Source organism: Neopsephotus bourkii, unplaced genomic scaffold, assembly GCF_033783945.1.
Source record: "Neopsephotus bourkii isolate Nb327-2 ecotype Australia unplaced genomic scaffold, CSIRO-AGI_Nbou_v1 NB_845, whole genome shotgun sequence".
Classification (NCBI taxonomy): domain Eukaryota; kingdom Metazoa; phylum Chordata; class Aves; order Psittaciformes; family Psittacidae; genus Neopsephotus; species Neopsephotus bourkii.
The window spans coordinates 1,451,113-1,477,900 of record NW_026901341.1 but is presented as its reverse complement, the minus strand read 5'-3'; the positions used below and the strand labels follow the sequence as shown (position 1 = coordinate 1,477,900).

Here is a 26,788-nt window from a genome sequence, read left to right as displayed (position 1 = left end):
CCACTGCATCTCTCTAAATGCTACACATGAACCCCTCATACAGTTCTTGTATCAGTTAAAATGAAGGAAGCAGGTGAAGCAGCTCATGAGGTCCCCATCCCCAAGGACATTTTTCCTATATGGAAGATCACTGTGTGACTTCTGAGCTTATCCTGGGATGCTGAAGTCAATACAAGCTGAGGGCTCTTCCCATTTTGCAGTACTGAGCATAGAGCTTGAACTAGAAAAGAATCCTGTCCAAGGATAAGGACTTTATTTTCCTTTTAAAGAAACCAGGATGGAGGGAGTGGAATCTTGGCAAGAGAATGGAGTCGGGGTGCTTTTCGCACTCTGCAACAGCAATCAATAGGGAATGTGTTATTTTGTCATGTCAGATTTCCTCAGCACAAGCAGCTGATGATAGTTTTGTGATGGAAGTTAGAGAAAAACTGACAGAACTGTGATTTCCCAAAGGAAACAAAAGCAAACATAATCTACTTTGAAAAACTCTGATTTTATTTTTGTATTGAAAAGACCTGTCAATTTAAATAGATGTTTATTTCCATTCATGGTCTCAACCAGTGTTGTGTGTTAACATTATTCAGAACTGTATAAAAAGCCATTTGTGTTACATCGGTTAACATCCTAGAACACTGGGGGGGAGGGAGGGGTTTGAAGCAGCTTAACATTAAAAATAGGATGTTCCCAAAAAACTTACAACTGATGCGGCATCTTCTAGTCTAATTTTATAGGAGCTGAAGCATATTGCAAATACAACTCAAGTTATTTGGTCTTCAAAAACAACTTTAACACCAGATTGCTTTCATAGCAGTATCGAAGCTGTCAGCTGAGAGAACACACACATACACTCTCGTGTGTGCAAACACACACATGGAAAACCACACTGAGCACAACTGGAACACCCCATTCAGTATCTGAATTACGCATGTGTTCTGAATCCATGAGAGCTCCAATTTAAAACTCTAGTTGCCTTTTTTTAATATATACACCGTTTCCATGGAAACCCAAGATTCTGCACAATCAACTGACATTTATTACTCATGGTGCTGTGAAGTTCTCTAGTGAAAGGGCCGAATTCCAAAACCTTTACTCAAACATGCACATCCCTAACCAAAGCCAATGAAGAGGGGAGAAGATGCTTTAGAAAAGGGGTTCTGCAGGGTCAAGGTCTAGATCTGAAAAACCACATGACAGATTGTCATTCAAAAAAAGGTTTTTAAGTCATTCTTTGGTTTATTTCCATGATTCTCAACACTGTCCAAAAAGCCCAGAGACAGTCACATGAGAAACCATTGCTCTAAAGCAAGCCCACAGCATTTTAAAATCTCGTGTATTAAATGTTCAGAAGACTACAGGAATTCTGAGTACCCCTTACATTCATGTCCCCAGAAAATCTAGTAACCGCTTAAGTGCATGCACTGAGGCATGACCGGCATGCCTGTAAATCCATATTGTTCAAGTTAAGAGTAAATATAGCTGCAAAAAACCCCACCCACCTATAATTAAATGGTCATTACTAGCAATACTATAGCGACTGTCTTGTTATTAAAGACATGCAGACATCGTTTCTGCCCCTTTGGCTCGCTCAGCCAAAGGGAAGCTGTCTGCTCGATTTAGAAAGAAAGCAAATCTTAAGAATCCAAGGGAGTTGAATATTTCCATGTTCCTGGGGTCAAATATTAATGTAAAGATGTAGACAAATGGCAAGGATATGAAAGCATCTCTCGTACATTCCAAGGTTTGGAAGTCAAAAACAGATCTTAACTTCCTTATGCTTAAGTGTTATGGTAGGCTTGGAAAACCAGTAAGAAGTGATATAACATTTCCGTGAAAAGCAAAGTAGAACTAAGTCTAACTGGCATTTGTATGCAAGTATTTTTTGCTATGCTTTCTGTAAGGCAGATTTTGTTGCAAAGATAGTTACCAATCTGCTAGAAGGAAGAAAATACAGGCCACTATACTCAGACGAGATGGATGATAATTACTAGTGACAACTTCTATTTTTCAGAACAACTCAGCTTTAATGTACTTTCTGGAAACAGCATTTTCATCACTGGTTTTCACTTCCTTCCCCAGCCCACGTTATGTATCAAAACTCAAGAGTGGACAAAATGAACTGTGGATATTTGCCAACCAGCAACATCTCCTATCCCAATGTTATTTTTAACTGGAACAAATATAGGTCATTCTTTATAACCTACTGCCAGTGGTTGCTTATAAATATCTGCTTGCTGCAATAAACACTGGTCATTGAAATATTCATTTGCAGTAACTACTTGGCACCAGATTAATACACTTGTAAAGTTTAATGGAAGTGCTTCTGATGTACATACAAGCACTTAAAAGAACAGACTGTGAAAACGTAGTTTTGGGGGTTTAATATCTGTAGTTATAGTTTTCATAAGCATTTCTGAAAGTATTAGATCTCTTCAGAAGTTTAGAGGCTCCTGTCTCAGCATACCTAAGTTTCTCCACAATTACAGAATAGCTAATTTAACATTCTTGCTCCCTATGCTGAGACCACATAGTACCAAAATTTCACTATAAAAAGAGGCATTTTTGGTCAGACTGACCCCCCAGCTGTCCCTTAACAGAAAAGCAACGCAGCTCAAACCTGTCTCCTCCCTCCGGAAGACAACACCTAAGGCCACAAATTCACATTTGCCAGAGTATCAGGTGTTTCTCCATTTGTGGCAACTGTGTATATGCCCACTTAGAGAAATACAGTATGAAAGCCCCACCACCACCTTTAAGGACAAACCACCTCAGAAGCCAGTGTAGGCAGCAGTGCGTATGGAACCACATTACATCGAAACAGTGTGTTAAAGCCATTCCATCTAGTTAAAACTAGTTTTTAACAATGTTTAATCAAAATTCCTAATTGCAGGAAAGAAAAGAAAAAAAAAACAACCATGATCTCAATGTAGAGAGAGGCAAAAAGATGCAAAGATAATCACCACAATGATCCAATAGCAAAAACTCCTGTTTAAAGGTTTTCTTATGCTAAAAAAGGCACACAACCCCTTGTGAACTAGAGACAAAAGCTAGCAGTACTACAGCAATAAACCCAGAAGAAAAAGCCTACCAGAATTACCCAATTGCCTACTGGGAAGGAACAATGAAGTAGACAGGCTGCTCTTGCTCTGTTTTGTTTGCAGGGAAGTGGTCAAATTTAATAGTCAAATTTAGCCACATTAAGAAACATTTAACAAAAGCTACCCCAAGAAACCAGAACAAAACCTGACCTTTGGGTCAAAAGGCCACAGACAGGCCTTTCCATAGCATGTAGCTGAGTGAGTTCAGAGATTGGCAATGAAAGAAAAAAAAGCTTAAACATGTGATGGGAACAAGCTTTGGGATCTATCGAACAGTCACACCAAGCTTCTCCAGCACACGCACTCCCTTTTCTTGGTATTCTTGTCGGGTCATCCAGAAGTTGTCTTTGTCTTTCATGATGTCCGCTAGCACCGCACCGCCCAGAAACACCATGTGCTTTCGGCGAGGTGGATCTTCGATTCGGATCTTAAATTTCTAAGAAGAAGAGAAGAAACTGTCAGTAGGATTCTTGAAACAAAGCCTTGCAGACTAAAGCCCTGCTTCCCACCAGAACAATGAAATGGTTTAGTGAGAAAAATGCAACCAAAACACTGAAAGGCCAGAACAGGGAACGCAGCGTGAGCTTCCAGCTTGCGCAACTCAAGTCAAATAACTACTCTGAACTGGAAACTAGAGACAGCTATTGACACTTTTCCCAAAATGATACTTTCAGTGTATTCACAAAAAGCCCAGGAGTCAGGATACAAAATGAAAGACCGTACTCTTGCATTTCCTGAACACAGTGGAGAGTGAAACGCTGCCTGAGCTCCAATGGCTACAATGATCATAAGTTACCACATCAAATCACAGACTATTTTAGGATTACACCAAGTTTTACAAGGGTAGATGGAACAGATTTTAAATTTACAGGATCTACACCAGCTCAATTAATTAATATTCCTTTAGATTCTTCGATGCTAAAGCTCTAAATTCAAGAGCAACAATAAGCACAGTTAAAGCTATGTGTGAAATACTGTTTCAGACTTAAAACATTCTGTACAACTGAGACATTCCATATAGCTGCAAAAATCTTTAGAGAACACTGTATTAAGGGCCAGGGAAGTTCAGTTCAGTTCAACATTAGAAACTCCACTGAAAGGAATTTTCTCTGTAAGTATCTCCTCCTTGAAAAGCAGACAGCATTACAATGCAGTGTAACGTGTGTGGCTGTTGTTTTGGAGAGGGACTCTTCATCAGGGACTGTAGCGATACGACAAAGGGTAATGGGGTCAAACTTAAACAGGCGAGATATACACAAGTTCTTTACTGTGAGGGTGGTGAGTCACTGGAACAGGCTGCCCCATCCCTGGCAGTGTTCAAGGTGAGGTTGGACAGAGCCTTGGGTGACATGGTCTAAGGCAAGGTGTCCCTGCCCATGGCAGTAGGTTTGGAACTAGATGATTTTAAGGTCCTATCCAACCCAAAACCATTCAATGATTCTATGGTTGTCTGCTTACCACATTAACCAATAAACAAAGTTTATTCCACTTGAAGGGGAGAACTCTAGCCTCATAAGTATTTCATTTATTGCATGAGACCCAAAATCTTCCCAGCTAAAAACAATCATTTTTGCTCAATGATGACTTCAAGGCACAATAACTCATTCGCTTTGTTTAACCTACACTACAAGTTGTGTCCTAGCATTTATCAGCCTGTTTTACACTCAAACTAACCCAAGACTTCAGGAATTACTTGCTATTAGCACGGACTAGAAGGTGGCTTTATTGCAAGTATATACACACAAGCCACACACATATGAAACACAGGGGTGTGAAGAACTGAGAGGCAGCAATTCTGCAAGTTGCAGGAGAGCCACCCGCAGCTTTTGTCATTTCTGACTGCTTGGTTCCCTCTAGTGGGGATTCGGCATAAGCCTCTGCCCCACGCAAAGCAAAGCAGCAACTCAGTACCTACCGAGAGTTTTTCCACATCTCCTTTCAGAACTCGTTCCAGGTAGAGCTGTTTAAGTTCCCGTTCCAGTCGTGAAGGCAGCCCGGGGTACATGGTGGACCCTCCAGACAGCACAATGTGCTTGTAGAATTCAGACCTGACCAAAGAAACAGTCTTTCTGATGTCTTATAGGACACTCTAGTACAAGTAGGTACCTGTACATACAGGGGAATAAATACAAATCTAGGAAGCGGTCACTAGACAATGACAGACTCTGTGTGTTTGGCAGACTTGCTCATGCTTTTCCAGGCATTCCAGAACGCAGCAGTAAAAGAATATTGTGCTTTTAAGATTTTAGCCTTGCTCATTCATGCCAAAATAGCCAGGTTTCCAGAAAACCCATGAAGCATCAAGATCCCACCCCGAGCCCCATGCCCAGCACTTCACATATTAGTTTGCAAACCAAAACATGTTACTTTGTTTGAATGCAGTTCTCACTTCACACCTGCACCCTGACAGAGGATTTTAAGTGTTCTCCTCTTACCTGGTATCGATGTCAGCAGCCTGGATGGTGTTAAACAGCAATTCAGCCACACCAACCCCCTCTACATTGATTAAGTGAGGCTGGAAGAGAGCCTCTGGTGCCTCAAACCGTTCTCCACCAACTTTGATAATCCTGCCATCTGGGAGCTAGTGAACAGAAAACCAAACACCATTTAGAAGACTACTTTTAGCCACTTGGATGCTACACAAACCAAGAGGAAATGACTTACATTGTTCCCTAATGTTTTAAAACAGGAAATTGTTGATAATTGTCACCACTGCAAGGAGTCATTCAGTACTACTGAAAGGAGATATAAACTCTTCGATCATCATGCAATTCACTTAGAGACATCAGGGACCAGATACACTGATACTGACGCACCAAACATCTCCTTGCAATACAGCTCCTAATATAGATTTAAAAGATGATCTTACAGAAGGAGTAATGCTTTCCTGCAAGTTCTTTTCTTCCATGTGTGATCACAGGAAGTTTCCACTAAGAGCAAGTTTACCATTCTTGTCACCAGGTATCATCAGTCCCACATGTGTCACTGCTAGATGGATGAAGCTGAAACAATCTGACATGCTAGAGTAAGTCCACTTTCTCTAAGTTCCTGGACTATAATATTCAAATTTCAAGGATCTAAAATGACAAAAACGAGTACAAAGTCTTAAGGATAATCTGAAAAGAATGAAAGAAGAACCAAAGCTTTTAAAAGTTTTCCCAGAACCAAGTAATCCGATTCTACAGGCTCCTACATCTGGGAAGTGAGCTACTGCCAAGAAAAACTTTGATGGAATCAAAGTTAAACGCTACCCAAATTTAAACCTATGAAGTTTAGCACAAGAAAAGCTGTCTCAAAATACTCACTGTGTAGGATTCAACTAGTACTGTGGTCTCTAATGCCAGTTTCTGCTCCTGCTCGATGTTGTATCCCACATAACACAGCTTTTCCTTGATCATGCGAACAGTCTCAAAATCAGCAGAATGGTTGAAAGCATACCCTCGCAGCAGGAGGAGCTACAGGGAACATGACATCAGGTTAGCAGGAAATGAGAGGAACCATCCAGATCTCTCTATCAGTAGATGGGTACATTCAAACACCTATCTTTAAAAGTTCACCTCCCCTGTTTAACTGCAGAATGAGTATGAAGTCAAACCCGTCACAGTACACCCATTATTACCAGAAAAGTAGAATAGCAGCAGCATTACTCCAAGTGGGAAATTTTCTTTGACATTATAACTTTCAGTATAACTGCTACGAAGTGCAAGATAACCAAAATAATTCTTATATTTAAGGCTTCACTTCAGAACATTCCAATATTCCAGTTTAACCATAACATTCATCAGTCCAGAATGTTGCTTATTTTATAAAAGCAAATAGTCTGCAAAACATACTGTCTTATTTAGTAATCAGGGAAGAATCACTAAACCATCTTCCATATTCTTAAGAAAAATTACTTCTGAAAACAGATGTGTAGAACTGATTGAATACAATCTCGCTCTCGTTTTATGTATCAAAAGCAACTTTTGAGGTTTTCCATCCCAAATATGGTATAAAACCCCTTCATACAAGATTGACACTAAGAAATCAATAATATCACATGTGATTTAGATGAGGAAACATAATAGGCTGAAGCAGTACAGCAAATACAAGAGTTCTTCATGTAGCTAACAAATAAATAAAGGGAGAATGTGCAGTGGTTTCCTGGTATCAAGGATTTTAACCTGAATGCACGTACCACAGATACACCAGCCTCAACCATAAACATTCTTTCCAGCTTACCTTAATGAGGTACCTAGTGATATCCCTCCCAGCGATATCTAACCGTCTGGTGAGATGAGGCAAAGAGAAACCTTCATAAACTGGGCAAATATGAGTTACACCATCTCCAGAGTCCACAACAACACCAGTCAACAAACCTAACAGAATGAGAGGGGAAAAAAGGTACAACTTTCACTAACACCTTCAGAAAGAGAGCAGAATAGCAGTGAGTTTAAGATAGGATTTTTCATCCTTATCTTCACACAACTTCCATTCCCCCAGTCATCATTTTGGGAAAAGGAGTCACAATTTAAAATTCAGTTGTTCCCATTCAGCTGGACTTTAAACTTCAGGTTTTCAGAGTAACAAATACTTTTGTGTAAGTTTTCTAGAAGTATTACCTCTACTTTTTCCCAGATGCTTGTGACTCTGCCATTCACAAATTTATAGAATCATAGAATAGTTAGGGTTGGAAAGGACCTTAAGATCATCAAGTTCCAACCCCCCTGCCATGGGCAGGGACACCTCGCTCTAAACCATCTCACCCAAGGCCTCGTCCAACCTGGCCTTGAACACTGCCAGGGATGGAGCATTCACAACCTCCCTGGGCAACCCATTCCAGTGCCTCACCACCCTAACAGGAAAGAATTTCCTCCTTATATCCAATCTAAACTTCCCCTGTTTAAGTTTTAACCCATTACCCCTTGTCCTATCACTACAGTCCCTAATGAAGAGTGTCTCCCCAGTATCCCTTCAGATACTGGAAGGCTGCTATAAGGTGCTTATCTGGTGCTATCTGCTGCTTATCTGATGTTTTACATCTTAAATTGCATTCTAATGTAAGAGACTATCTAAGATCATTAAATGCTTGTTGGGGACACAAATTCCTTCTCAAGATTCAGCTGTGTATGTGCAACTTTATGTGGATTTTTCAAATATGAAAAAACCTGGAGGCATCCAGGCCACAAATTTACCTTGTTACAATTATCAGGACATTGATATTGAGTGGTATTTAAAAACCAAAACAATGCTTTCATAAGCTAAACAACATTTGGACTATTTAGTACACATCTAATTTATGCTCCCCACAGAAACAGCATTAGGCTGAATCTGATCCACTTTCATAGACTAAAGAAATTAACTCTGGTGAAAAAAATTTACCAGAAAACCATTTAATTCTAAGTTGTAGGAAACTGAGGTATCATACAGAACATATGGAAACAAAAGTTTCTATACTTCACTAACAAAAAAAGAAACAGAATTAATGGTGGAAGTTGATTAGAAAACAGTTTTATAGTTTCTTACAAGCTACTTAAAGCAAGAAAAGGGGAGACCTTAAAATAAGAAAGGAACATTTATGGCAAGGTGCATTGGTTTGGCTACTGTAATTTGCTGAAGGTTTGTAAACAGAAGGCAACCAAATTGCTTATTTGCCTCAAATGAACCAAAGAACACACCTTGGTTCAGGTGTGTGATTGTATCTTCAGATTTACTGGTGAACTGGAATAACTGCTATGCAAACACAAGGTGTCTTGTGATTGGACACATGCAGTAAGAAAGGAAACAGTCACAAGGGACTACACCTAACTCCCAAAGACTGTTGTGAGGAATTGCTAGAGAATTTCCTAATTACAACTACGATTAGATATATAAACCCTTTTGCCTTGAAATGGCACAGGAGTACAAAGAATTCCAGGTAAAAGCAACAATCAGTTTTAAGAGAGTTTTAACAGCGGCAACAAAACATGGTGCACTGAAATGAGGCACATCTCTCTATAATTTTAGCCACTTCTTTAATCCTTAATGCAATTTAAATTGAGTAGGATGTTTTAAAGGGCTTTTTTATTTTCAAAAGCAAATATTCTATTTATGGGCCACTTGGTTTTTATATCTTAGAAGGCCTTCAACTTTGTTTTAGATGAGCATATGTAGGAACACTGTGGACTGCTCTAAGTTGTTTCATCTTTTGTTATTCACGAAGTAATTGAGCACTATTTGCTAAAATGCATGTGCAATTACAGCAGAATTTGAGACTCCGTATGTTAGTCAATTAAATACTTACAGGGAATCAAACCAAAGAAAAACCAAGGAGGGAGCAGAGGGAAGAGGAAGAGTAATAGCACAGATCTCAGCAAATAAAACTAATACCCAGGTCTGCAAAAGTGGTTTTGATTGAACTAGTTTTAATGACTTGCATAGCAGTACATAACTTGCATAACATAACAGTACCCCATTGCTTTTGCTCTCGTATATAGAAACTATGGTGACATGTTAACAGACAAGGAAATTTATGTCCTGCTGTCTCTGCAGTTGGTTTATGAGACCACCACCACCAGAGGTACCTATCAGTAGTTCCTCAAAACAAAAAGCAAGCCCCTAAGTCAGAGCTGAGCTTACTTACACTACCATTAAATTAAGTCCAAGACCTATTAATACCATATTAGTACTTTTGCTCAGCAGCACACTTATAAACCAAACAGATGTTATCTTTGCCTACCTTGAGCATACAAAGTAAGAACCGCCTGAATGGCTACATACACCCCAGAGAACTGGTATGTCTCAAACATAACCTGTAACATGAAGGCAAAAATTAATGTCCAAAACAGGCCAAATATGTGAAAGAAATTTCACAGTTCATACATGTTTGAAAACTCTTTCTAGAATTCTGTATTTTTGCTCATCAGAAACACCTTCCAAGACAGAATCACACAGATTCTATACAAACATCAGAAACCTACTTGCTTTATGGCAGCAAGTAGTACATTCAGTTCTATACCTTACCTGTTCACACAAGATAAGCCATACGAAACATTCCACATCCCTTTAGCAACAAAAGTGAATACTTACAAGAAACCCACACACCAGCTCCTGCCGCTTTACTAACCCGTTTGCCACAGTGCTTAATGAGCAGGAGGCAGCACTTGTAGATCAGCCAAGTACTTCATTACTGAAGCGTCAGTTGGAAACGAAATGTTTGTTAAAGGCGTAGGCTCTAAATGTAATGAAGCTCAGAGTTCTGTTTTATTTATTCTTCCTATCAAGCCCTACAGGCTTTGAACAACTGCAGACATGGTCAAGATCAGACTCCTAAGCTCCTAAGTCTAGAATAAGCCCTGTGTCGCAGGCTGTTCCTCTGGATTCGGACCGCCTTCTTCCCTTCTTTAAAGCACAACTGATGAAAACTTTCAGGGATTAGTGCAAAATCCACAGTGATTGAAACAGTACAGGTAGGGCTAACGCTGTCACTACATAAAGCCACAGGGTTGCAGACCTCTTCTTGAAACACGCAAAGTAGGAGCCTGTCTTGTAGCCTAGGTTCCCCTAACCACTAAACCAGTTTCAGTGAAGAAACAGAGTCCAAGATTAAAGGATGTAGAGTTTATGGGATCTTGTCTTCTTTATAAACACAAAAAAGGCCAAGTAAACAAATCAGACTGTACAGCAGCTTTCCTCTCAAAATGCTTTACCAGGAAAAGCGGATGAACTCTGATTACTCCAGCACACACTGAAGTTTTGCTTTTGCTATTCTACAGCCTCCTGAGCACTTTTGCAACTTCTAGGACTAGAAACTGATTAAATCTGAAGTACTCCCCCAACTCAAAGATATCTAAACATTTTTAAACAAAACAAGCTGATGCCTGACAATTTTAGAATTCTGAGCTATTTCAAGAACCTCCTCTGTTAGAACAGTGTGATTTTAAAAGGCTGACCCCTATCAAAAACCTGATCCTTGCAAACCCAAGTTAATTATTTCATAGCTGTAGCAAGCACACTGCAAACCCCCTGGAAAGACTGATGCTGCCTGTCTCAGAATGTGTGCTGTGAGCACACAGCATGGCAGACATCCAGCAGCAAGGAACAGAGGGGGCGAGCTGCAGAGCACCCTGCCATGAGAACACCACACTGTGGGGTTTTGTAAACCCCCAGTGTGAGCCAGATAATATAAAAGGAAATTTAATATAGCAGTGGGGTGCATAGGCTAAGAACAAGACATTACAAGACTGGCTGCTGGCTAGTAACTTCTGTACTGGCCACAGTTTAGCACATGGGCTAAAAACAAGCAAGACATTACAAGACTGGCTGCTCACTAGTAACTTCTGTACTGGCCACAGTTTAGCACAGATGCAACACCTTCAGAAACAAGAAGCAGAAGTGTCTGCCAGGAAGGGAACAGTTGAAAGAACAGCAGCACACAAAGAGATCCCCTTTGAGTAGTCGTTGCCTAAAACCAGCACTATTCCAGTGGATGACTCCTTCAGACAACCCGAGAGCTTGCAAAATAAAAACTAATTTATGAAAAACCTAAATTATCATCTTCATACAACAAAATGAATCATAGAATAGTTAGGGTTGGAAAGGGCCCTAAGATCATCCAGTTCCAACTCCCCTGCCATGGTCTTCAAATGGCATTAGTTAATGCCTTGACATGTTGTACTCAACTCCAGAAGCCATTACAAAACCCTTTATGCAGGCCTTTGGGCAGCTGTTATTCTTTCCCTCAAGACATCTGTAGATCTGTTCTATTGGACATGAAAAGAGCCATGACATGGGACATATGTTAGAAAAAATTCCTAGAAGGCAAAAACTGAGCAGGATGTTCTCCTGGAAAGATTCTTCTTCTTGTGACAGCAGCTTCTCGAGTACCTACAAAGTGCTGCTCTAACCGGGCACAGAACGGAAGAAATGAAAACTGGAGAAAAAGATACGGAATACTAGGTTGGGATTAGGAGAACTGACTGTGCTAGAGTATCTCTACAGCTACACGATACGTCATCACAGTCTGGCTGCTCCTGAGGGTATTACAGAATGAGAATGCAGAGAGATAAACAACAAACACCCCGTTAAGATGAGGAGCAGCCAGTGTCTTGTACACACCACGGAAGAATCTGCACTTTAAAAATATGTATCAGGGGACTGGAGCACCTCCTGTATGAAGATAGCCTGAGAAAATTGGGGCTGTTCAGCCTGGAGAAGAGAAGGCTGCATGGAGACCTCATAGCAGCCTTCCAGTATCTGAAGGGGGCCTATAAAGATGCTGGGGAGGGACTCTTCATTAGGGACTGCAGTGATAGGACAAGGGGTAACGGGTTAAAACTTAGACAGGGGAAGTTTACATTGGATACAAGGAAGAAGTTCTTTCCTGTAAGGGTGGTGAGGCACTGGAATGGGTTGCCCAAGGAAGTTGTGAATGCTCCATCCCTGGCAGTGTTCAAGGCCAGGTTGGACAGAGCCTTGGGTGACATGGCTTAGTGTGAGGTGTCCCTGCCCATGGCAGGGGGATTGAAACTAGATGATCATAAGGTCCTTTCCAGCCCTAACTATTCCAACCCTAACAGCTGCCACATGAACACTTGCTGCTGTTACTGTGCAGCTGAGTTGATGGGGTGAGAGAGAGAACTACTGGAAGCAGAATGAAGTACAAACATATATAATTATCTATCATCTTGATATGGTCCAGATGACTAAGCTGTTCTTTCAAAATGCTACTGCACTGTATCACAAACTGCAGAGACATTATTATAGTAACTGTGGGCTGTAGGAAAAAATCTTATTCAGTCCTCTGCTTTCTACTGGGCTAACCTCCCTGAAAAGGAGGAGTGCATGTCAGAAATTGAAGGGGTATAAATATGCTGCAGTTAAAAACCTAAATATTGCTAGTCCTCCTAATGCTGTGATCCATTAAAAATATTAATAGAAACAACGAGCTTCTGTTAACTCAGATTTAAATTCACAAAAATAGATTCTATTTCTTCTTAATCCTCTGGATCATGGTTAAGTATCTACGATCTCTGGAGTGCTTTAAAAAGAGCAAATGGAGCAATACAAATATTTCATCAGAGTTCAGAAGCCATGCAAGATTTTTCAGTTTATAGTATAAAATTACTCAGTACCAGAATAACTAAAATCCAGCCTTTTGTGTTTAGCAGGAAAACAAACAAGAAGACTATTGTAGACAGCTGAAAAGCAAAGAAGCCTGAACAGGAAATTCAGCCATTCCTGCTACACGGAGGCCAACCAGAATAATCTGCTATGTCTGCCACACCACAGTGGACTGACACAAGTAGAAGGTATTACTAATGTTGCATTATAGATTACCTAAGTATTAGGTCCCTAATGTCCACAATTGCTAAGAAATAATGAATTAAGGTTGTACAGTTGGATTTTTTCACTTCAGGGTTTCCAACTTGGCTTCACTTCACTTGCTCAAGCCATTGAAAGGAAAGATTAGCACAAATATCTTCACTGCTGCACTGCAGAAAGCACTACTGTAGCTATGATGGCAAGGATTTTAAAAGAAAGGTCAGCAGGTCATGCTAAAGATAAATTCTTACTAGACTAAACAACAGATTTGGGAGTATATATATATATATATACACACACACAAGCTTTCATATTCAAAGTTCTGGTCAATGGATAAGGTTTCAGACTTAAGAATCCATTTTTCCTGTAATACATTTTTTAAATCACATTTTTGTTACAATGAATACTTACATTAACCAAAAATGCCTATGATGCTTGAGAAAACAAACCAAAAAATCCCCAAAGCCCAGGAAAAAAAGTTTTTTGACTTCTCATCAAACAACTCTGCTCTTCAAAATCAAATCTTTGTCACATGGTACTAGAGCTAACCAATATACATCTAACAACCTACACTAAAACAAGGTTCAGGTGGAGCTCAGGCTACCCAGGGGAATACTCTGAAATCAAGGACCCAAGAACCGGGCTTTCCTTCTTAAAACGGCTTTCATTGATAATTCACTGACCTTTGATTAATGCTAGGGATTGGGTGCCATCACACCTTTCTCTCTACTACCTCTAACAATAATGTTTCACCTGGTAAGGAGCATCTTGCTCAAGCCTCCATCTCCTCTGAAGCATTACTGGTTAACAGAAGTCCAAGGTAATTTAAACGAGTCAGTAATCAATATATCTTGGATACATGAAGATAAAAATGTATTTCCAATCCTACGGTTTAATGCTGATACCGTTTGAGAGAAGAAGCTTGCTTACAGTTTTTAAATGAGATCAGCTTGTTTTGAATTTAACAACAGCAGCCTTCATGACTACAGCTGGGGACAAGTTCTGGTTAGGAAACAGAGCTGCTTTGCCTCAGATAGCTACGAGGTGTTCCAAGAAGTCAGAATCTCCTAGTGTGCTTCACTGACAGTACATACCAAGTTCTACTAGACAGACATACCTCCACGATTTTCTCCCTGTTTTTAGTTGGATTCATGGGAGGTTCTGTGAGAAGTATTTTACAATTTTTTGTGTCAATATTAAGTTTTTCTGGTCCAAACGTGTAATCCCAGAGATGCTTCATGTCATCCCAGTTCCGAACGATGCCATTCTCCATCGGGTAATTCACCTCCAGCATTGAGCGCAATTCACTTGCTTCATCACCAACCATGAGATCCTGTAAAATTTCAATACAGAAACACGTCAGTGCTTCAAAGTGTTCTAAACACAAAATCCTCAAGAGTGGCATGAACTGCTCCAGCCTGTGTCCAACTGTGGTGTTAAGGAATGCCCACATTTTAGAACCATTTTCAGGTACGCCAGAGAGAAACACAATATATTTTGTGTAGTATTTAAATTTGGCTGTTACCCATCCCAAACCTCTTCCAAAATAAACTTTATCAATAAATTTTATTTTCCAATTAACCTTAAACATGCCAATAAACCCTGTCACAGCCAGATGCCACAAAGACCTTTATAAGCACAGATCTTTCTCCAAAACCCTTTTATCAACTACTAATTTCCAAGGGCTGAGATGCAAAATAGCACATAAGGGCAGTAGGTGGGATTGGCAGAGTATTTTTCCATGCATGTTGCAAATTTCTGTGCACAATACCAAAAAAGGAATAATGAGTGGTGAATAAGCATACCGAACAGTAGCAAAAGCAAATAAGAGATTAGAAGTTCCACACCAGACATTAAAAGAAACAATGGTTTACATATTGCCTATGTCAGTAAGGTGTGAAGAGACACATCTAAATATAAAATATACCCTCATCTGTTCCATGCCAAGAATCCCAAGCCAAAACCCCCAGTAATGCATTCTTACACAAATACAACCAACTAATGCATAGTTTGTATAGTCATTTCACACTGATTAAGCAATCTGTTTATTAAAGTTAGTTATGCAAACATTGCACATTCAAATTAGTAGCATCATATCACCTCCTTTCCCACGTATTTCCCAGAGGAAGTATGCACAATAACATCTTCTTCTTGCTCCCTATTACACCCCAGACTTTTCTAAAGAACCCTTAACTGACTTGCTTATATTTAGCCCATGATAACATACTTCCACGTACCAATAGCACTGTTTCCATATTAATATTAATAGAAAAAACCCCTATCTGCTTCATGCAAAAATATGCCCCACAGTTTGCAGTTGCTGTGGCATGGAACACTCTGAAGTGAGGGTTACTCAACCTGCTGTTCAATGCTAGGGAAAAAAGATGCACAATGAAAAACCTTCTGCCTGTTTTTGAAGCAACCTGAACAGTTACTGTTGACTACATAAAAAGGAAATGAATTGAAAATCAAACCATTCCTCTTCCACCCCCTCTCACTGACAGTGTGCTTTGTTTTCTCTTGCAGAGCAAATCACACTTCAGTTCTCGACTGTACAGAAGACAAAAGTCAAGACTCCAGCATTTGAAATCAAATGTACTCTAGTGAAGCTGTACTACGAAAACTCTACCACACAGCCACATCACTCCTGAGAATTTAAGATGACAACTCCATCAGTCAGAAGAATCAGAAGCCTTTTTTTATGCATTGTTCCTTGAGACTCCATGCTGCTGAACAGGACATAGCCCAGGAAAAGCCACTACTCAAACGTGCAATGAAAGCTGCACAAAACTTTCACATCCTTTCAAAACAAAGCTAAAGGCCAGAACAATTGTTCTCAAGAGCATGCTGACAAATACAAGCACTCGGTAGGTGAAAAGGAAGAAGGACAGCACAACTGAATTTGCCCAGAGGAACCAGTATCATGACATCCAATGTTTCCATAACTTTGGTACTCGATAACATTTGTGTAATTGATTATTCAAAGAGTTTATTCAAACTCTTGGTTTGTAATGTTAAACAGAGCAATTCCTATTGTTAATGATGCTGAGCTCCTGTTGATCTCTAAGTGTTATTCTTACGTCTTGCAAAACTACAAGGTTATGTAGCATTTAGAAGCAATACATAAAATATTCCCATGAATTAGTTGCTAGTAAACCAAAGCAATGATCAACGTCCAAAATAAGTATGTATTCAAATGTAAAATGTAGGACAAGACAAAACAATGAGTAGCATCAAAAAATAACATAACAGCTACCAGGTCCCATCAAGCAAAAATGGTAAACAAACAGCACAGGGGCACCTCACTTACCATCTTTTTGTTATTCTACTTCAACAGGTCAAGAAAGGTGAAGAAAGAAGGTAGAAGCAAGAAAGTCAGAAAAGGCCTAAATGAAATTCTCAAATTATTTTAAGTACACAGTAGAAATAGGCTGAAAAGAGATGCATGTACAGCAGGAAATGATCTGAGTTAGTTCAGTTAGGGCCAGACTAACATTCTCAGGATCTCAGATTAAAACATCTCTTTAAAGGAAGCTACTGCTACAGGTCAGTGCCATGTCATGTTTATGCATCTTACATTGTCTATTTCTCATAAACAGGATTCTGGGCATAAATACTCTGTAAGGCAGAAATTTTACCCTGGCCAAGGTGTTCATCTGAACTAGACAAGAATCTGCACGAGGCATTTGACCGTAACTACCTTTGACATGCTAAATTTAAAGTTTTGTTTTAAAATTCTACTGTCATTACCCAAGAACAGAAAACTATAACACAAAAGCATTCCCGATAAGCAGGCTAATCTGTTCATGTATCACAGAGAAAATAACCAAAAGGAATCAAATAAGACATAGGTACTTAAATTATGGCATCTTCTCTCAGAATGGAAATAAGCAGTCACAAAGTGCAGTAGCAAGAGCAGGGCCTCAAAGCTCTTTTCCTATAACAAGCTATGGAGGTAGGAAGATAATTAAAGCAGCCAGGAAGCACTATGAGATACTTAAAGTATATGTGCACAAACATTGTCCAAAATTATACTAAAGCCATTTCCATGAGACGTTTCCCTCCTTTCATTAAACTCACTTTGAGTTACCAAAGCTGACAAAAGCAACAGGGTAACTATTAGCACCACTAGGACAAATCTACTTATTCTGTATGTCAAAAGGCAAGTTCATAGTGTTTCTGGCAGCTGCCTTTGGAGAGGCATTCTCAAAGAGGCTGGTCAGAGTGTGGCCCTCTTCACTTCAACCCAGGGAATGACCCTGGGTTTCTGCCTTCTGCAGAAACTGATCAGAACTGTAGGACATGGACCATGGCTCAGATCTGATCTGCCCCAAACCTAAGGAGGTTATCAATCTCTAAACCAGCTGCAAAGATTAGTAAGTCAGTAAAAAGCTAGGAGCAGCATCTATGCTTCTGGTTTTAGAGTTTTAAGGTTGCAATTTTAATCCCAGTAATAACTTTTGAGTTTATATCCAGAACTGTGGACTCCAAGTAGGAGGAAAAGCTGTACCCCTGCTGCTAGCTGAAACAAGAATCTAGAAGGAAAGCATGGACAAAGCAACTTGAAATCAGTAACTCTGATGCCGTGGCTGATAACTACTGTTTTGATCAGCTCCCAGACTCTTCTCACAGAGTTTATGAATTTCACAGGAATGACAGCTTTTCTGGACAGTTTAGAAGTCAAACGGATGATCTTCTTGCCAGCTTCAGTTTTAAACTAACCCCGTAAGAACCTGAAGTGAATGGCTAGAATTAAACTCTGGCATCAAATTCATCTGCTAAAATAAACTTATTTATTTATTTTAGGAAATCTGCACAAATCTCAAAGCAAAACAGTACACACGCTTACCAAGCCCTCCTACTGCAGGGATACACAAAGTATCTGTGGCAGGGACTTCTTCTCTTGATACACTACTTCCTTATAAAAGGCTGACAAGCTATTCCAGGCAAATGCTATAAAACTAGGAAGAACCTCGACACCATTTATACTTCCTAAACCACAGCCATGTGAGCCATCCTCAAGCAGAAGACAGGCAAAGCATAAGAAAATACAGTTTACTGGTTCTTTTGCACTGATCTCATAGCAATTACCCACTCCTACTCCTGTCTTTCCAATGTCACGTGGTGATATTAAACTAATCTATCAGATAATCAAAAGATACCAAGACTAGAAGGACAGGATGTTATCATAACACCTGGAAAGAAAACATAACTTCAACAATGAGATTTCATGCAAGAGGACTTTTCTTGGACTTCAGACTTGTAAATCACTGCATAACTTCCATAAAACATTACCAGGACCTCCTTGAAGAAGCTGTCACAGTAAGTTCAAGTAGATATCCAAACAAACACCTCTCCTCAAGTCTTTCAAGAGAAAGGAAGATGTTTTCCCTCTCCTTACAAAAATTCCTATCTACTGTGAAAGGGAAAGTTCTCCATCCTTCAAACAAATTGTCCTGGCTGACACAAGGTAAGTGATACTGCAATAGTAAAACACAAACCACACAACAAAAAACCCGGTGCAATTTGGAAAGGTCTGGTACCTCTCATCCCTTTGACTTCCTAGTATAGCCTTTTGCTAATACTACTAACATGTTAACAGCAGCAGCAGAAATCAGGTAACTGAAGTGCTCCTGGTCACCCGGAGGGTTCTGAAAACAAGGAACAACACTGGGCAGATTTTACTTTTTCCTTTTACTAAGCTGCTTCTCAGAAGCAACAAGGAAAGCCAAACTGAAAGCCTGTACGTGTGGTTCTACTTGACCTTCACCGGACTAAGTGAGGCCCTCTGCAGTTCTGTCGCCTCCTGCTTCACCCTCGCTCTCGAACTGGAGCTTGCACAATACTTTAGGAAGGCAGTCAAAACTACACCTGACAAAGAAATCACTTTTTCAGCTGGGTCAGCTCAGTCAAGTGGCCCACCACATGACTGCACAAGATGAGAATATGTGGCAAGAAGCAAGAAGAAAGGATGTGACCACCGCAGGTCCGAGACAGTGAAGCCTATATTGCAGAAGGAACTAAAATTTGAAACCTTACTCTGTAATTACAAAATAAAGCAAGAAACAATAGCTCCCCAGAAGATTCTCAGCCAGTGTCACCTTCCCATTCCAATTTGGAATAACATCCCAAGATGAAGTAGCATGAACACAGCCTCTTCATCTGGTATAGCATCTTCTACTGGCATAGAGTACCTACATCTATCAACGGCAAGAACAAAAACAGTAGAAACAATGAAATGCAAACACAGCCAAGGTTAAACATCTCATACAAGATCACAGATGACCAACTGCAAGTAGAAAGCAAACAGCATAGAAAAACCTGGAAGCTCCAGCAGTCTCAGAATCCACAGTACAGCTCAGTGACAAACATCAACCACTTCTGCCTGTTTTCTGCCTTCTAATCTTGACATCATTCACATATTGGTATTCGAAGCCCCATTTTGCCCATAGTACCTGCTGCCTCCTCAGCTGTACTATCTGAAGGTCTCCAGTACTTTAGATTACCCTCCTAATAACTCTGTAGCTTGACAGTACAGCCCAGTACAGAAATGAATCAAGAGCTACTGAAATGGCATAAAGGGGAATTAAGAAAACACATTTGCAAACACTGCATAGGTCAAAAGCTGCCCCTATTTTATCTGTCAAAAAGCAGTAATAATGAAAAGAACATACCTTGATTTCAATGTTTCCCACTTTAGCAGTTGATCTTATAATGGGTCTTCCAACCAAAGCTGGAAAAATGTGCTCTGGGAAATTTGAGCCCGCATAACCACATTTCACAAACTGAAAAGGAAGAAATGGTTTTATTAGCATAGGCATTGCTTTTGTTTACCAACAGAAACCTGGTTTGGGGGGAAAAAAAATTAAAAGCCCAAATTTAGGAGCATCTGTCCCAGTGGAAGCCAACTGGATTTATACTTTCAAATCAATTTTACACATTTCAGATGAGGGGTACATCTGTAAAAATGCATTAAAGTACTTTCCAGAATGTTTTCTGAATCAGATTGCCAGATTTTTTAGAAACAGTATTGAAATGACTACACTGAGAGGTGTAAAAGACTCTGGTGTTTGAATCTGGATTTCCTGCCACTCCTTGAAAAAACTTCTCTAACAACCTAAAATCCATCATTTTGCAATGCATCATCTTGTAATGAGTACGCAATGAGACTAAATTCAATTACCTTCCCAATCAGAGCACACAGTCACATTAATGAGTTACACATCAGAAAAAACCAAACCCTTGTGAATTGAGGTGTTGCGCTGTTACAAGTGTGTAATGCTGAGATAGTGTGCAATTGATGCATTTCTCAGGAGTTTCATAATTTTCAGGGTTTCTTTTAAGGATAAAGATACGAATTTGCAGCAAGCAGTTTAAAAAACCAACAACACAACCAAAACCTTGCCTAAGGGTAGTTCACACCAAACAGGATACTCTGAAAAGTGTTTGTTACTCAAATATGTGCAAAAGGAAGCTTTGTATCACTGGGTCTCGAGATATACACTGTATAAACACTAAGAAAACAGTGAAGATTAACTGAGCATAAATAAAATGTAGTCATTAGAGGAAGATCAGCTGTAGAACAAGAACTTCTTTATCGAGAAGTACAATTTGAGCTCATGGGGATCTTGAGCAATTTGGCTCTCTTATTTTGACGTTCATCTATCATACTCTGATGTTGTGCCTGCACTTCTTACCGAGCAGGCTTCTGTTTTTTCGATGCATACTTTGCATACTGAGCTGTACCAGCATGCCAGAACAAAATCCTTCAATCCCAAACTAAACACTGCACATTTTCAACTGCAAAATTACTCAACCATCTAGGTGTAATAGCAGTAGCATGGAATCACGGGGTCATTCAGGCTGGAGGGAACCTCAGGAGCTGTCTCATCCAACCTTGGGCTCTAAGCAATCAACAATGAATTCAGACCAGCTTGCTTCGGGTTTTGACCAGTTGAATGTTGGCAGGCAATTCACAACCTCTCTTGGGGCCCGGTCCCAAAGCTTTATTATCCACTTCAGGTTGTGTTAAAAGCTACCTGCAAGAATTTCCAAGACGAGGTCTGAAGCCTGCCACTGAAACAATTATCACAGCAAAGAGAACAGCTAATTGCAGCTGAAGGGAACTCTGTCATTACACTGACGCAAGCATAAAAAGTCACTTTCTATTGCTCTAAATTATTCACCTGTTCTGCAGTAAAAAGGGCACCTGCTGTGGAAAAGAATTCATAAAGCCAGTTATAGAAAGAGTCAAGAGATATTTTAATTAAAGTTGGGCTAATATGGGAGCAAGGGAGGCTTTTTTGGTTTTGTGACCTTAATTGCCTTCATCCCTTTTCCAAAGGCAGAGCTGTTTGGAGTATCAGAGGAATAACACCGTGTACACAACTCAATTCATTCATTCTGCTTTAATCCCAGTTCTCTGAAAAGGCAAATACTTATCAACTCTTTTGCTTATATTAAGGCCAGAAGTACCCGGGAATTACAGAGATCTTATCTGTGGATTCAAGAACACAGCGCTGCTACAAGAAAGCAGAGTAGCCATAAGCATTTCTAGATTACACTACCTGAATCCACCAGAAGACTTAACCAGAAGTTTTATACCAAAGGGAACATGAGACATTTTGAAGGACTGAGCTGGGTCCAGATTTTAATAAAGATAAGCTCCCTTTCAGACTTAGCAAATTCCTGCATTCAGGGCCATCACACAATTTTTGTTGCTACCATAATATTTAGGTATGCTTGTTATAAGTTTCCTTGTGCAGGGCCTGGTTGTGCTAGAAGGAAGATCTCCAGAACAGCCCATACAATCTCATCCCCTATCTTAGGGTTTCATAAACTGCTCCAAGTACAACCTGGGCACCTCCAGATAGCCCATATACTTTCACATCCCTCTATCTGCTTACACCTTTTCCTCCTTTTCTTTCCTACAGCATGAAGCAACTTCCCTACCAGTCATCACCAACAGTGTTGGTCAACAGAAGACCAGTAACACCTAAGTGAATCTTTACAACTCAAGCTCCTGGAGCACCCATCAAGAAGCTCTACTATCCATACTGTTAAATCCAGCCAACTGGGCAATAACCCTTGAGATTTACACAGCAGCCACTGGTGCCCCAAACTACTACTGCACAAAGTCAGTAAGTGCCTCTTGGCCAACCTTAAAAATACCTCTCGAAATCACACACAACTGTGCTGACCTAGAAAATCCTGACCTACAAAAATACTATTCTATCCTCTCACTATCTGGACTGTAATAGTAACTTCCAGCCCCTTTCTGTGTTAAGACCTTGACACACCTTCCTGCAAAGTTAACAATGTCGGCAATTAACAAACCCTGGATTTCAAAAACAGATTGTCATTCCTCCAACCAGCCTAAACCACAATCAGAACCAGATTTAATCTCTGTGAACTACAATGAGCAAGATTAAGTTTAGACATTCAGTCTGTTTCCTACCTCTTTCAGGCCAGAACAGACAGCCTTAAAAAACAACAAAAAAAGGCATTTTTACAAACTTGGGTAAACCCAGCAGTCGGTAGAAGGGGCAGAATTTTAACTCTGCCTCCTCCCCTTCAGGTGTGAAATTTCCCCCTCCCAGCTACATGAAAATTTGGTGAAGATGGGAACAGGTCAGCATTGTGCACCAGCTTCCCCTCCGATGAGAGCACCCCCACTGCAGTATTCTCTCTGACATGGTATCAAATACACAGCTGCTGGTTCAGTGGGTTTGTGGTAACCTAACATTGGATAGTATGGCTGAAGAACCAGACTTGGCCAACCTACCAACAGGTAAATGCACCTAAGAAACATAGATGCATATAATAATAGATCCTGGACAGTTTAACATTTCTGAAGTGGTACAAGAAATATGAGATACTTCTCCCTCCTATTCCTTACAGGAGATCTCCCAAAATCTTTAGTTAAGTGTTATTAACTACAGCAGTCTGGAATAGAATCAGCTTCTCTTTTCTAGTATCAGACATTAAATACTGGTCCTGCCATTCTCTATTTGAAACTCTCCAGTTTCAAATAGAGAATGCCATCTCTTATTGTGCACATCTCTTGCAACAACTATCATATTCTGTACAATACTCAGTACACACCATATCTTGACCAATAACACCAACACTCAATGAATTTACGCATCTAGGGCAGCCAAGAGTTCATCATCATGCATTTTTGCATGCATTTGCTGCCTGTTCAGAATGTTTTAAGAAGAGCTACTTAGCTTGCCTGTGTGCAAGACCACGTATGTAAGAAGTTTTACCATATATAGTTTCTTCTCCATTTCACTGTGGTTTATACTGACTCTTTCACTTCCTACTGAGTCATCAAACAGTAAGAACTTGTAAGTGTAACTACTCTTTCAAATTAAAAGAATGAGGAAGCTCACAAACAGGTCACGTGACAAGTTTTAAGATGAATACCAATATTCTTATCAGGTCTCTGAGCTTGTTTCTTTCCATTGATACAACACAAACAAAAACTCCTAAATACAATTAGAGCAATTCTACAGGCCAACAAGTAACCTAACTGCTTGTCCTGCACCACCACCAACATCCATCTCTAATGCTTTAGACCTCTGAGGTGCCACTGCCTGCCTCTCTCCTACCCCATGCGTTGCAAGAACTTCCATCTAGGCACCTCTTCCTCAAAGCCCGGCTGCAGCCAGGTACATCAGAAGTCCTCTTGCAGTGTAACAACAACAGTAAATTTCAAAGCCAAGCCTAAAGTTAAAAACTGCATGTGATTTTCTAAAGACAGCAACCATTTTTATGTACTATTTCTGGCACCTAGCAGGAGATTTAATTTCAATCGTGGTTTTAAAGATGACTTATCAGAGTGTATCAGAAATCGCTGACAAAGTGTCTCTTCCTTGTCATACAGAACAAAAATTATAATATTGCTTTGGCAGTATAGGATTATACTCAATTATAGTCTCAATATGCAGTTGAGGCTCACAAGATTTACTGAATGGAGTTTTCTTCCAGATTACCTACCCCATTCTAGTTTAACTGTCCAAATTCAACTAAATATTTTTAGTTCACCAATTTAACAATTATTTCTTGATGTTCTGCTCTCCCACATAATGAACCCTGAGACCAGGGTAGTTCTAGACACGCACTGCTCTGCTTAGAGGCCAAACACAACCCAAAGCAGCACAAGCTGAAGCAACACAGGCCCCTCCTCTCAGCACTGCAATGGCACTACAAAGACAGCTTCCACTGTTACAGCTATTTATATCCTGCTAGTACAACTCACAGAGAAAATAAAATGTTTCATTCCAATATGTCTCTTGATTCCAAAGCACACAGATGTGTCACACCATACAAAATCTGTGCTGCAAACCCAACTTGGGAAATGGGGGTACAGTTTCCTACCCCATGCTTCACACCTTCCCAAGACCAACCACAGCACAACACTGCTGTCACTGCTAACACGCTAAATGTAAACTCCGTGATTTACTGCTGTGTAAAAAGTCATGCTAAAGGATCATAGAATAGTTAGGGTTGGAAAGGACCTTAAGATCATCAAGTTCCAGTGAATCTGTAAATTATTTTTCAGAGCTGGGCCTGACCATAAGAGTATTAAACAATAAAGAAAAATAAAGAAAACCAAATCCAGAAAAAAAACCTCAAAACTAATAATCCCCCCCCAACAAAACAACTTCCATATCCCTTTGTAAGAAGAAAACAGTGAATACCTCATTTTTTCCTTTCCTTTTTCTAAATGATAGTGTAAAAAGTACCCAGACTCCAGACCCCAACCCCAATTTTTTGGTATAGGAGGAAAAACAAGATGACATCAGAACTGTCAAATCCCAGACCTGTCAGATACAATGTCTGTCCTGAACCCTTCCAATCATTTCAAATGCTAATTGGAAAATCCTCTAATTCAGGATACTGAGTCTCTAGCAACAGCCTTTGTCTCAACTATTCCCTCTTGGGCTTTAAAAAAATGTACCTTTATTCTAACTGTTTATATATAAAAACCAAAAATCACTTTTTTTCTTTTTTTTTCCCTAACATTCAAGAGATGTTCACATGCTGTCAGCTGTGCTAACTCTCCGTATTTCTTTACATGGGAAAGCCTTAGATTGCTAAACAAAATCAGCAAGGGCAAAGATCCACCTATAGCATCCTGTATCGCTTTGCTTTGAAACGGGATCTTTATCACTTCCTGTGGGGCGCCTCAAAGCCCGTGTATCACTGACAAAAGGGTGAGTTTCCACTGGGTGCCTGCATGCTCAGTGAGGGCAGAACAGGTGAAAGGATGGGGAGAAAACCTCTGCGTTTCTCCGGACTAAAAAATGCCCATTTTGAGTATGTTTCAGATCAGAAAGGTGTTAACGACAGGATGACGCTCCATTTTGACCAGTAGCTGCAAAAAAACACCCTACCCCAGGCATTTCCCTATAACTAACAACCCTGCACAAGGAGGACACAACCCTGTTTGCCAGATATATAATGTTCTCATTCATAATTTGAAGATAATTGGTACTTTTGGTTAAACACTCGTGGCTGCAGACACTCGCTCAGGCCATGCAGAGAAATACTACGTTCACGATAAAACAGCAAATGCCGGGGGTAGCACAGCGCGATACCCGCGCACCGGGCACGGCACCGAACCCCCCCCGAGAGTGTGCTCTGCTTATCCGGTTTATAACCGATCGAACCACCGGCACACCGCCGGGGCCGCCCTTCTTCCGCGCCGAGCTCCCTCCACCCATTCATTCCACGGGCCCGCGCCAACCTCCCGGGCCGGGACTGGCGGAGAGCGGCGGGCGCGGCCCTCGCCGGCCCCGAGCAGCGCCTTGGCACAGCGTGGTGCGGGGGGAGCCGGCCGGGCCCGGTAGCGGCAGCAAGGCCGGGCGCGGCCCGCGGGCGTGCCGGCAGGAAGCCGGGCCGGGTGGGAGTCGCCCCGCTTCCCCTTTTCCCCCGCCGCCGTCACCCCCCCTCACGGCTGCAGGGCGGGTCCCGGGGCCGGAGCCACTCACCCCGGTGCCGTTGTCGCACACCACCACCTTCCTGCCCAGCGTGTCCATCCCTGCGCGCCGCCGCCCCGCACCGACACCGACTCACACCCGGCCGCTGCCGCCGCCACAACCGCCGGCCCCCCCCTCCCAGCCTGCGCGCACACCGGAAGCCGTCAGCGCCCGACACCGCCCAATCAAAGCCGAGACATCCCCACCCCTGCCGCCGCCGCCGCCGCCCGCCTCTTCCTGCCCCGCCCTCCCCCGTTGCCATGGCGCTAGCGGCGGACCCTGCTCCCCGCTGCCTTCCCCGGCCGCACAGGCCGCCCCGCTCCCCTCGGCAGCACAGCGGGCCGGAGATCCATCCGAATGACCGGATACCCTATTTCCGCCTTCCACCGCAACTGTGCCTCGGCGCGGGAGAGGGGGTAACCGAGC

The 26,788-nt window shown here is 41.1% G+C and overlaps 1 protein-coding gene and 1 long non-coding RNA gene across 3 annotated transcripts in view; one reads left to right on the top strand and one right to left on the bottom strand.

Moving 5' to 3' along the window:
* Positions 1–26,788, top strand: part of LOC133213756 (uncharacterized) — a 532,499-nt gene that overhangs the window by 381,393 nt on the left and 124,318 nt on the right. The gene's annotated exons all lie outside the window — the stretch shown is intronic.
* Positions 475–26,512, bottom strand: ACTR2 (actin related protein 2). 2 transcript variants are annotated; one of them, XM_061356227.1, is made up of 10 exons: positions 26,375–26,512; positions 20,051–20,161; positions 16,687–16,701; positions 14,494–14,709; positions 9,793–9,865; positions 7,317–7,453; positions 6,401–6,550; positions 5,531–5,676; positions 5,011–5,143; positions 475–3,531 (listed from the first exon to the last, which is right to left on the bottom strand). In XM_061356227.1, exons 1-10 carry the CDS (start codon positions 26,420–26,422, stop codon positions 3,361–3,363), a joined length of 1,200 nt encoding a protein of 399 aa, XP_061212211.1. In that variant the 5' UTR covers positions 26,423–26,512; the 3' UTR covers positions 475–3,360. The 2 variants fall into 2 exon arrangements, with proteins under 2 accessions (XP_061212211.1, XP_061212212.1); XM_061356228.1 differs by lacking the exon at positions 16,687–16,701.

What these genes read in the sequence shown, in the direction of transcription:
- ACTR2 (XM_061356227.1), bottom strand. Translation starts at nt 26,422, where the DNA reads ATGGACACGCTGGGCAGGAAGGTGGTGGTGTGCGACAACGGCACCGGG. An exon ending in TACTAGTTGAATCCTACACA is followed by an intron (nt 5,677 to 6,400) that starts GTGAGTATTTTG and finishes TCTGTTCACTAG; the next exon opens with CTCCCAGATGGCAGGATTAT. An exon ending in GCTGCTGACATCGATACCAG is followed by an intron (nt 5,144 to 5,530) that starts GTAAGAGGAGAA and finishes TTCTTTGGTCAG; the next exon opens with GTCTGAATTCTACAAGCACA.